The sequence below is a fragment of the Somniosus microcephalus genome, chromosome 6 (genome assembly GCF_052327205.1).
Source record: "Somniosus microcephalus isolate GS21.2 chromosome 6, FLI_Smic_1.0, whole genome shotgun sequence".
NCBI lineage: Eukaryota > Metazoa > Chordata > Chondrichthyes > Squaliformes > Somniosidae > Somniosus > Somniosus microcephalus.
The window spans coordinates 51,796,177-51,808,827 of NC_140992.1; the positions used below are offsets into that span (position 1 = coordinate 51,796,177).

Genomic DNA, 12,651 nt, shown 5'->3' on the forward strand with positions numbered 1-12,651 from the left:
AGGTGGAGACATGACGACTGAAGGCCCTGCCATTGATTGAGTGGAGGGTTGGGAATGCTCAGAAGGCCAGTTTGGTGAGATGGTAGAAGAGCAACAGAGTGCTGTGGAGGCAGGCATGGCAAGAAGAGGCAGAGAAGCTACTATGGTTCAAAAATATATATGTTTCTGTGTGATGCCACTTCTACCACATTCAGGTTAGATAAGTGACCGTTTGCCGTTTAAAATCCATGCTGTTATGAGATTACATGGAACTTCTTTTGAAAGAAAGAAAAAATAGTAAACTTGTTTGCTTCTCCAGAAATTAGATAGAAGATCTTCCCCTTCTACCAGCAGCCTGGACTCTGGGAGTGAATTGAAGGAGCGACCAGTGAAAGGAGAAAGCGCACTTCAGCGCGTGGAGTGCATTGCTGGCAATACGAATTGCTGTGACTGCGGCCAGGCAGACCCACGTTGGGCAAGCATTAACCTTGGAATCACACTATGCATTGAATGTTCAGGAATTCACAGGTATTAACATGAAAAAGATTATAAGTTATGCTAGATTGAAAAATATTTGTGTGTATTCACCTATTTGATACTAATTGGGCTCAGTATTCAGTACTGTTGCTGCTTTTCACTGAAGCTGGATGAACAGCTTACAGGTAACTTGAAATCTTTGCTATGATTCTAATTTTGGTAGGGTGCTGGGCTCTCAATTGGAGGACAAAATACATTCAAAACTTGAGACTTGATTCTGCTCAATTGGGGAGGTTTGCAAAAGAAGATGACTAAATATGAAAAAACTACAAGAACAGAAAGATTAGCTGGACTATTACTGATTGACCACAAGCATAATTTATTGCTGCATTGTTGAGCTTCAGTACCTTGCAGAAGTTTATCTAGTGATGAATGCCTGCATTATTTGTGTTGTACCCTGTATTAGTTTATTTTCTGTGTTTAGAAGTCTAGGTGTCCATTTTTCTAAGGTGCGTTCTCTTACTCTGGATTCATGGGAACCTGAGCTCTTAAAAGTGAGTTTAGCCTCTTTATATATATTTTTTAAATCGCACTTTGTATGATGGTGTTCTATTACAATTTCATTTAATGGATTAGTTTTGCCAATGAAGAGATATATATCTCATCACTAAAACCATATTTGTGTAAATTAATGTAGAGCGAATAGTATTACACATCAAAACAGTCAAATTTTCCATAATTTCTGCCCTTGCAACATCCAAAATATTTAATTTAGACCCCCCCACTTTAGAACAATTGCAGTTGAGGTGGTGAGGTCTGATTATAATAGTATAATGATGACATTAGTTTTAAGTGGATCTTGCAGTATAGAAATTAATTTTAGAAGAGATACAGTTCCCTTGGCATGTTGGAAGATTTGAATCAGCAAATAAGAATTTAATCATGCTGCTAGAACAACAATTTTACTATGGGGGGGCTACCAATGTATTTTGTATTCCTTAAAAGTGAAGCTTAAGCTGAAATCTGTATTCTCATTTTGTTTGGCAGCTTATGTGTGCATTGGGAAATAGCGTTATAAATAGAATATATGAGGCACAGGTGGAAGAAATGCATTTTAAAAAGCCAAATGCAGGAGACTCGAGGTAAATAATGAAACTTATTTCTAAGTCGATTTCTATTGGACAAAACTTTTGGCGAAGGTTCAAAAGTGTCAGCTTGGCTCAATAGATTTTAAACCGTGGTTCAATCTGCCTGTTCTGATGGATGTTAAAGATCTAACTGGTCATTCATTTCATTTCAGGCAGTTTTGCACACGGCATACTCAGTCATTGTATTCAAAGTCATTCATTTTATGTGAAGCACAGCAAGATATTTCTGAGGGATGTGATGAGATGCTCTATATAAATGCAAGACTTTCTTCCAATGTTGATGTAGATTATTGTTCAAAAATATATAATTTAACTGCTACTCGGAGTAAACATAATTTACTAGGATAACGGGTAGTTTTAGATGTAGATTAAATTATATGATTTTTATAATTATAATGTAAAATGGATGTTAATTTTCAGATGCAAAACTTGTAAAATATCAAATAGAAACTAGCATCTGATAAGGTACTAATAAATTATTAGATTGTGCCTTGCATTTCACACAGCATATAATCACACTCTAACTTGTTGCTTTTAAAATGTGAGAAATTCCGAGCTTTCTAACTTTCAAATGTATTTCATGCACTACTGTTAGGCTCGAGAAGGAAACTTGGATCAAAGCTAAGTATGTTGAGAAGAAGTTTATAAAACCCCATAGATTTTCTTCATCAAAAGAAAGACCAAAGATGTTATCACTGCCCAATCAACTTGAGGGCGTACGTGAAAAATCATCCAAATCTCTTTCTGTACCAGGGAGCACTTCCAAAATTCCAGGTAATACCCTATCTGTGATGTAGCATGTGGAAATAGAACAAGAACTACCAATGAGTGATTGAAAAAATAAATCATTATTAATTGAATTGTGTATAAAACAAAGATGCAAAACATAGTTCTGCCATCCATTAATTTTTTTAGACCAGTGGCCAACAACCATGTCTTTTTCACCTGCAGTAAAGAATTCATAAATATATTAAGTCTACCAAAGTCAGTAATTCACTTCAAACTATTACTAACTAACAATCTATCTTTCAATGTTCTTGTATTTTTCTTTGAATTTCTCAAAAACAATTTCCTCTGTTTTCCTCTGTTTCAATGGCTGCTTTGCTTTGCTAACATGCATGTAACCAGCTGCTGTTAGTAACACTGAGCCACGTCGGGAGTCTCTCTTCTGCCCAGATGAGCTAGACTCGCTATTCTCCTACTTTGACACCTCTTCAAAATCTAATAGTAGTAAGTACTGCACATATGGAGCTTCTCGGTGCCTGTGCTACTAAATTCATCCACTGCTTGATTCCACTTTATAGGTGCATATGTGTGTTTCTTTTGTGCTTTTGACCTCCCAAAGCATTTTAAAACATTATTTGTTCAAGTCGCATTTTCCATCATGCATTTGATTTTCCCCTTTGTATTTGTAGTCAGTGTATTTCATTGTTAACCATATTGGATATTGCAGTAAGAGTAGAAACGTGAACTGATGCATTTTGTAGCAGTATCTGTGAAATGTTGGGATGTTTGATTTTAAATTCTGGTGTGTTCTCATTTGTGATTTTGTTTTTCATCAGTGTAAACCTTATCAATATGAAGGAGCATTCTATGTTTGTGCATTCATTTTTACATTAGTAAAATATTGTAGCACCAAAAAGGTAGTGTCAGTTTCTTTTGTGTTTATAGATCCCCAGGGAACGCAGGAACAAAATTAAATAAAGTTAAACTTAGTTTTATTTAAAAGCATTCAGAATACAGTACTTGTGTTCTGTTCTATTCTGATTGTATGTTTGTTATGATAACATTGGGCTGTTAGGTAAATGAATAACAATTTGCATTGAATATGGTTTAAAGCCTACTTTCTGTAGACTGATTAAACGCTCCTTTGTTATATCAAATAAGTCTATTAATCAAGAATATGACTGCTTGATGCTAAATATTCCACCACCTTTTTGTTCAGAAAGTATTAATCATATTCATAGAAATCTTGTTATATCAACTAAAACTGGAAAAATTATAATAGGTTTGACATGAGGCAATCTTGTTTAACTTGTCTGTTTCTTTAAGGAGTAAAAAATTCAGACAGTGGTGTGCCGAATAGCTCTGAGGGCAGCAAGGATGTGGTAATGTCGGTGACCTCCAATAGCAGCTTACCTGAACCAGGTTGGTAAGATTGGCCAAGGTGAATAATAGTCGCAAAAATTAATAAGTTTACATATAGATGTATATCCATCTTGTGTTCTCCTACACTTTACATGCATATTCTACTAACCATAATGCAATTCATTCTAACCTGAACTTTGGTCATCAAATCTACAATCTGTCTCTGATCTGAGTATTTTGAGTAGAATCAGAAATGTGTGTCGAATGCTATAATATATTTAGAATACTGTGTTACTAGCTCCAAGATTAAGTATCTGTAACTGTATAACCTTTGATCACAGTCAATGAAAGTTATGCTAAAGTTGTTTTTTGCTTCCTTAGAAATTTTGGAAGCATCTATTATAGAGGGAGGCAGTAGGGAGTCATCTGTCTTCCATGAAGAGAAAATTATTCCTGCAGGATTACAGTTATATAACGCTGCACATGTTCGAAGTCTTCCAGATATGGCAGAAGCATTAGCCCATGGAGCTGATTTGAACTGGGTTCATGCGGAAGATAATAAAGCAACTCCTCTTATTCAGGCTGTGCTGGGGGTAGGTTCGCTGTTAGCTTCCCCCCCCCCCCCCCCCCTTCCCCATTTAGGGAACAGGAAATACTGTGGTTTAGTTAGAATCTGAGAGCAGAAAATCAAAGTGCAAGAGATAAAGTAACTTCGATTCCAACCAGAAGGTCACAGGTCAAGCTCATCCATCCACCTCAGTCTACTTTTCAACTTGGCTTTTTGGTGGAGCAACTCACTTTCAAATGTTCACTTCAGGCAGGGAATACTGACATTTCCCTTTCTCCAATTAAATAATATTTCGGGCCAGTTGACCATGGAAAAATATTGGTGGAAACATCTGCAGCCTTGATTATTTTGCTTTCCTAAATGAAGGTGATTTGGCAGTAGCAAAAAAATTAGGGAAGAAAAAAATGAATTGACCAAATAGGAGGGACCAAAAAATTATAGGAATGTTAGGACTTGTGTATCATTACCCATAATGTAACCAGCAATGTATTACACTGGTTGGGAATGATGTGCTGAACCCCAAAAGTGAAGCTTGGTTATCAACATCCTCTGATCCCTGAGATTTATTACTGCCTGGTTACACACTCTTGTTACACACATTTAAGTGTACCTCTTCATAAGGTGTACTGTTTAATTTTTTAAAATAATTTCTAAATAACCATGTTCCAAGTCAATGGCATGCTCTCATGATTGTATCACTTGCTTCACAGTGATAGTTCTATTTCAAGGCATGGCACAGGGAAATAAAATTTGTGTATGTCATAATAAAATAAACCACATGGCTATAATTTACTTTTGTCGCAAACCTTTATTTTTCCTTTTTCTTCATCTCACTTTAATGCTTTTTCTCCCCTTTTTTTCTCGCTGCTTCTGTTTTCCTCCTTCCACTGTCCTGTTCTGGGTATTTTTCCTTCACCTACATGTGTTCTTCATTCTTTCCTTCTCTTCTGTGTACTGTTTATTAATTAATGTTTTAGTTCACTTTTACCTGTGCTAAGTTTGGATCTTGAAGTTGTATTTTTTATCACAGGGCTCTTTGGTTGCCTGCGAATTTCTGCTGCAGAATGGAGCAGATGTAAACCACAGAGACTGTCATGGCAGAGGGCCACTACATCATGCCACCATCTTGGGGCATACTGGGTAAGAAACTGGTTTACCTTCACTAGTGTATGATATGTTTGTTTCTCTCTCTCTCTAATATACTGCAATAAACTGGTTGGTGCTTTAAGGCCCCTTTTATGTTTTCTTGCAGAAACATGCCTCAGGATTATTAAATACTTTAAGAGCCTTCAAAAAAATATATAATTCAGGGACAATTCTGGGTAAAACTTAATGGGCAAATCTGTAAGTGTATATATCCTAACTTAACTTTTATAATTATTGGAAGTTTAATAGATCAACCTCCCTTTCAGTTTTCAAAGGACATTGTTACTGAACTGGTGGGGAAAATGACACAAGACCTGACCACTGCATTAAAAGTAATTTTAGAAAGATCAAGCAAATGAGTGAGTGCCAAAACAGTGAATTCTGGACCCCTACTGTTCACACTGTTGATGAGCAGTATGAAGGATGGTACTTGTGCAATATTAAAATCTTATGATACCAGAAAAATGAATATATAAAAACACGAGGCATCAAAATAAATGGGCACAGGCTAAAGAATTGCTTTACTTGTGGGTAAATGGAAGATTATGCACACAAACAAGAAGGATGATGAAGGGGTTCAATTTTTAAATGGCCCTCATTAATTGCCTCACGTTACAGGGTGGGGCCATTAATAATTTAGAGAGAGATTCACCAAGCCTAATTGATATCACCAAAGCTGTAGAGTCTGTAAAATTATACCAAAGGTACAATGCATTACGCTGAATGGGCCCTCAAGCTGCAATAAGTCAGTGTAGTATGCATGGCCAGAAGAGTATGGAGATTAGCCTCAGTGGGAGTTCAGCTTTGCTGTGCTGTTGGATAAGAATTTATTTTCTATAATTAATAATTGTCTGAAGTGAGTAAGAAGGTTCTAATTTTTGTGAAATTTTATGAGTTCAGACAAACACATGGTGGGTGACTTGGCAATGGTGTCACTGTTGAAGATCAGGTGGTGAGGCTTTTCTTGTTGGAGATGCTCATTACCTGAAGCTTTTGTGGCGCGAAGGTTACCTGCTACTTGTCAGCCGCATCTGGATGTTGTCCAGGTCCTTGGCTGGCTTGGGCTACTTTATTCGCAGAGGAGTTGTGAATGGAGCTGAACACTGTAAAATCACCTAACCTTACGATGGAGGGTAGGTCACTGGTGAAGCAGCTGAAGGTGGTTGGGTCATGGACACTTCCCTGAGAAACTCCTGCAGTGATGTTCTTGGGCTGTGATGATTGGCCTTTAACTCAACCACAACCATCTTTGTGTTCAGTATAGCTCCAGCCACTGGAAGATTTTTCTGTTGACCCCTATTGACCTCAGTTTTGCTAGGGCTCCTTGGTGCTGTTTTCAGTCAAAAGCTGCCTTGATGTCTTATGGTTATGGAGAATGAGCGGCCTTTACAAATTTCCCTGGGCATGCCAATAGCTACACCTGTTAAGCCAAAAATGTCCATTTACTCCTACTCTGCTTTTTATCCTTCAGCCACCTTCTTTCCAGCTGAGTAATTTCCTTAGAATTTGATTAATGACCTGCCCTGTGTTGACTAGCCCATATCTAAGTGCTTAATAATGTTATCCCTTATGGCTGCTAGCAGTTTATAGTTACCTGTAACATTCATCACCCTCCAGTCCTTTGATAATTTTCTAAAAATGCTTTGGAAATAATTTATGGTAATGAAGTAAAATGCTTTGTAGAACATGACAGTACATGAACTGGTAGGACCATGGAAATATGTTAAGGAAAGCAACCAGTAAAGGATGAACGAAGTAAAATAATACAGTTGTGTAGATGCTTTGGAACCTTGCTTGATTTATTTGGGGGGTGGGTGGGTGCAGAAAGAAACTTTGTAGAACATTTTCTCTCTGTTAAAAGGGTTGGTGGAGTTGATAATTTAGAGCCTCTAGATATTCCCTACCCTATGAAAAGGCACCTGTCCTCCACTGTGTACCTCTCCAAAATGGCACTGCTGAAATAAGGAGCAGGGAGATAACATCTGCACTTCACCATTATCCTTGTTGTATCCTTGTGCTGCTTTGATTTGAAAAAATTGAATAATAAAGTAAAATATGTATTGTTCCAGTGTGAAATGCTCTTCAGTTCTGTTTAGAAAATTCAGTGCCTTTAATTTGTAACAAAACTATTGTACTTTGCTTCTTTACCTTAGGCAAGTGTGTTTATTTCTGAAGCGAGGAGCTGATCAAGGTGCATTAGATGAAGCAAGGAAGGACCCACTCACCATTGCTGTAGAGGCTGCAAATGCAGATATAGTTACATTGTGCGTATCACTATATTTATAGTGTTTATTCTTTATACACGGTTTTCATTCTGTTTGTTTTGGAATGAGGAACATGGGAACAAGAGTAAGCCATTCAGTCTCTTGAGCCTGTTCCGCCATTCATTGAGATCATGGCTGATCTGTGCCCTAACTCCATTTACCCGCCTTGGCTCGATATCCCTTAATATCCTTGGCTGGCAAAAATCTATCAATCTCCGAATTAAACTTATTAATTGAGCTAGCATGTACTGCTTTTTGTGGGAGAGTGTTCCACACTTCTACCACCCTTTGCATGGCGAAGTGTTTCCTAACTTCTCCCCTGAATGGTCTGGCTCTGATTTTAAGGTTATAATTCCTTGTCCTAGACTCCCCCACCAGCAGAAAATGTTTCTCTCTATCTACCCTATCAGTTCCTTTCAAAATCCAAAAACCGCAATCAAATCACCCTTTAACCTTCTATATATTAGGCCTAATTTACATAATCTCGCCTCATAATTTAACCCTTGGAGCCTTGGTAACATTCTGGTGAAATTCTTGCAGATTGTAGAGGCAAAGTCCAAGGATGTACTTTTTGTTCATGCTACTACTGTTTCATATGTAGAGTAAAATAATAAATTCATCAGAATCTTCTTGGATGTTTTACTAAAATACATCAATTGTCTTATCAGTATGGAGACTTCAAGTTGGATCTTCCTCCCTGATTGGCCATTCTGGGGATATTGCTGACTTTGCATTATTTAGGAACTATAGGAAACCAGGAGCACTATAACTTCATACTGGTCAGAAAACTGCTATGAAGCCACATGTTTTCTCAGCCAATAATGTGGTTTCACAGGGCTCCAGATTGTCCCTTTGACAGGTTAAAGGCTGTTTGCAATTGAGCCACTTGTAGAGATGGAGATCAAACTCCAGGCTCTGCATGCTGGAAAAAAAATCAAACCGGATTCCTGTGAGATTCTGTAGATCAAAAGTGCTCTGCTTAGACTCCCCTTTAACTAGTCTCTGGGGAAAAAAAAAATATTAGCTTGGTAATACTGCAGAACCAGAAAAACTTGTAAACGATATTTGTGATATATGTCTTGTAACAACTTAATCTTTCAACGCAGCACCTCCCTTTTTAATTCAAGATTTGATCAGACAATTGAAACTTTTATTTTGACCATAGAATTCAACATGTAGATTTAAACCAGAGGTGGCCAATTTATGTTGTGAGCCACATGTGGCTCCTTGTGGCTAAAGTGTGCTTCTTTGCTTAGCCACAGCCACTGATATACTGGCAAAGGAGAAAACCAGAAGGAACACTGCCACTTTTGTCAAAATCACAAACCATCAGTTCAAATCTGCATTAGAAGACAAGCCAGATCCACTGCTGGATTACCACTAGATCATTCGCAATAATGGACTTCAGACACTAAATTTTTTCAGTAGAATAGGGAACCATCACCGTACCCAGCAGATCCTGAGAATTGCATACAAAGCATTTTACTTGATAATCTCCATGATGTGCTTTGGGTTGCTTTTCTAAGTTAAAGCTACTATTTAAATGCAAGTTGTTGATCTACAAAGTACTGATTGAAGAGTGACCTGAGTGTGAGACTGGAAGACATACAGAATCTCAGGTACTCAATAAACTCAGCTGGAATCTTTCTCTGGTGGCTCTTGATTCCCTGCACTGAAGAACAGTGATTTCAGAGAACAAGTTACTACATCTTCTAAATTTCAAGTCAATATTGAGCACTGAACAGAAATGACTTTGAAATGTCCATCATCTTCAAGTTGGATTATTTAACCTACCAGAATAAGTGATGGCTGAGGTTCTGTTGTAGACGTCAGAGCTGGGCTGTAGTCCTCAATGGATTATCTGTGCCTTCTCTCTCTTTCCTCTTGTAGGATCATTCACAAGATACAGGTAGAGGAAATTTCACACCTTCAACATGATCTCTGGAAGTTTAACTCACAATGCTAGGTTGTGTTGCTAAATTATATTTGCTTTTTTGATTCCTGCCTCATACTGTTTAGACATGATGAGCGCCAAAACAGCATCAAGACAACTAACGCCCATGGGTCTCTTCAGATTCCCTCTTCACAGCTTCTGTTCCACACTTGTAGCATGAATGCCTCCAATTTATCTTATCTGTATTGAATTCCCATTTGCAACTGATCAGCTCAGGTACAAACCCTGTGTCAAGCTCTGTGTGTAAGGCCTTCGCCCACAGTCTAATTTAGCTTGGATTTTGTGAATTTAACTGCCTTGCATTGAGACTGCATTTTTAAAGGAATTTTTCATACAATATTTTATCATATCTGGTACTTTACAAAAGGCATTTTGAAAGTCTAGGTACACTCCTCATATAGCGAGCCCACCCCCCCCCGCCGCCTTTCCTGTCAATTTGGGATGCCATTTCAAAAAAAGTCCAAGATTGGTCAGCAAATCTTTATCTTTTCAGGCACCATCAGCTGTCACTTTTTATGTGATTTTCATACAGGTATTCTTCCATTTTGTTTCTGATTACTTGTTATTGTCAATTAAGGTTCTGTTGCCCTTTAAATTGGCAATTACATTTGCCTGTTACTATCCTGTCTAAACCTCCCTTGTGTTTATTGATTTCCTCAAAATGACTCAGTGCCTCATAAATCGGCTCCCTTGCCACTAATTGCCTTGGGGCATAGTTCATCCATCGCAGAGATTTATTTGTAAATTGGGTCTTGAAAGTACCAGACTTTCCAAGCAGAGTTTCCTGCTCTCTTTGAAACACTCCTCGCTTCTGAGAAACCTTCAACCCTGATGGTTTGAAATATGAATTGAACAGATTTGCCCTCTGGTGGAGAAAGAGTAGATGTAAACCACTGGGATGAAACATTTCAGCTGTTGTAGCTGAAAACTTTTTTCGGTAGTTTCTTATTTTTTGAAAGAAGTTTGACATTCACGTTCAAAGTCTCCCCCACCCTCAATCTACCCTTCTTTCTCATATCCTACTGTTAGGCCCTGTTAGATGGGGTTTTTATAAGCTAATATTGCTTGTCATTTGAGGTCTCCGTTGCTTTCTCTGGTTAAAGAAGTGAAGATATAATCCAGAATGAGATCTTCCATATAATAGTGGGGGAGAAATCATCTGACAAATGACGAGTCATAAAAAGATAATGACCATACCTACAGTAGATAGTTGAGCAATTGTTCTCATTTATCGTAGTATGTTAAATGTCATCAAAATTGGAGAATTTTTTTGTTGTACAGGTATACGTATTTCCAAAAGGTACATTTTATTGTCACCAAACAAAATACCAGAAATAATTTTGAGGTGCTATTGATGTTTGGTCCTATCTCATCTCATTTCACTACACTGCTCAGCAAGTTAATGTACTTTTTGTTTTCACAGATTACGTCTAGCAAAGATGAATGATGAGATGCGAGAATCTGAAGGCCTTGGACAGTCAGGTCAATATTCCAATAACAGTCATACAGAGATGCAATATAAAAAATGCATGCAGGAATTTATTAGCTTGCAACTAGAAGATTCTTGAGCCTTGTTAAAATTAAAGGGTTATATTAACATCTACTGTGAGGGGCCGGGGGAAGGAATGGGAGCCTCATGACCTTGTCATTTGGCAGGTGATGCCGTACTTAAATTGATGTATTTCACCCAATTGTAGGACCAATATTTTGACCAGCTAAATCTCAAGAAATGGAGTATCTCTTAATCAGAAAAAAGTAGATACCAAAGTTATTTGGCAAATATAAGCAATGCACCCCAAAAGTTTAAAACATTCAGTATTTACTTAAGAGCTGGGTTCCTTTAGTTATATTTTCCAGAAGATTTTGATCTTCGACATTGCATAGCTTGAACTTTTAGTAAAAATTAGGTGATACTTAATAAAGTATTGAAATTGAGAGATAGTGAATGTTATTGCTCTGTTGAGTCAGAAATTGACTTTAAAAGGTAAAAATAGGACATTAAAGGAAATTATTTATGGAGTGATGAGTTCAGTTTTTCCCCCTAGTTTTCTCTCTCCCCAACCCCCACAAAAAAAGGCTCTGACTCTTGCTTAGTGTGGTTAAATGGGCACCAACAGCCCTCTGATACCTCACCCAAATCACCATACTTTCTGTGCGAGTCCAGACAGAAAAGTAATCAACCATGGAGTGCCTCACAGCCAATTCCAATCCTGTCCTTATCTGATGTCCGTACACTTGCACTTCCCAGGAGGAGTCACTGGATAACAATCAGGAGCAGGAACTCTGGCTGATTTTTTTTATGCCCAGGTACCTGGAAGGCAATATTAGCACTCCCCTAACTCAACATGGAGTGGGGATCAAAGCTGAGACCTTATGATCGGAATGTTTTGGTACCACATCAGTTGGTGCATTTACCCAGTTGGCCATCGGAGGTGCATCAGTTTCTAGAGGTTTTTTTTCCTGTTATATGAAAGTTGTTTTCTTCTTGCACTTTACCCCCAACATGTCATTCTTGATTGAAAAAGTTGTAAAATTTGTGTTCCTGGATCATTACCTATGATGCTGTTGAACTAGTTACTGGGAAACGCTGAACAGCAGCATGAGTTCACTTGCCCTAGAATTTTCCTCAGGGAATGGTCTTTTGATTTGATATTCCCTTGGAATGCCATGGCTGAAGTCACTGGGAAGAATTCATGGTCTACCATGGTGCCACAATGCACAAACATAACATATTATGGCACTTGGCTGCCTGGTGTGGATATAGTTTAATTATTGGACAACACTAAGAAATTCTTGCCATTGAACTTTAAAAAAAAATATATAAACATCAGTGTTTAGTTTTAATTATATTCCTATAAAGAACTGCAGTGTAACTAGAAAATATTGCAATTTCAGTCTGTTTTTCTGTGGTGTTACTTTCATTTGTCAGGAAAGGACAGTAAGATGTGAACATTTTAAGTATTATAGATGGTGTTTTCAGTTCTTTGGGTTTTTTTTTATTAAGTTAATTCAGATGCTTGGCCTGTT

At 37.7% G+C, this 12,651-nt stretch overlaps 1 protein-coding gene across 5 annotated transcripts in view; it reads left to right on the forward strand.

The window, feature by feature from the left end:
- The window catches only part of LOC147115720 (arf-GAP with coiled-coil, ANK repeat and PH domain-containing protein 2-like), a 146,158-nt gene that overhangs the window by 126,549 nt on the left and 6,958 nt on the right, over window positions 1–12,651 (forward strand). For 2 of the 5 annotated variants that reach the window (XM_085990211.1, XM_085990213.1), the window contains 10 exons: window positions 299–507; window positions 941–1,010; window positions 1,504–1,598; window positions 2,200–2,378; window positions 2,733–2,834; window positions 3,657–3,752; window positions 4,074–4,285; window positions 5,291–5,400; window positions 7,560–7,670; window positions 11,048–11,106. In XM_085990211.1, coding sequence (XP_085846337.1) covers window positions 299–507; window positions 941–1,010; window positions 1,504–1,598; window positions 2,200–2,378; window positions 2,733–2,834; window positions 3,657–3,752; window positions 4,074–4,285; window positions 5,291–5,400; window positions 7,560–7,670; window positions 11,048–11,106 — 1,243 coding nt within the window. Of the gene's footprint in view, window positions 1–298; window positions 508–940; window positions 1,011–1,503; window positions 1,599–2,199; window positions 2,379–2,732; window positions 2,835–3,656; window positions 3,753–4,073; window positions 4,286–5,290; window positions 5,401–7,559; window positions 7,671–11,047; window positions 11,685–12,651 lie in introns of those variants that run through there. The other 3 variants (XM_085990212.1, XM_085990215.1, XM_085990214.1) reach the window with 2 other exon arrangements.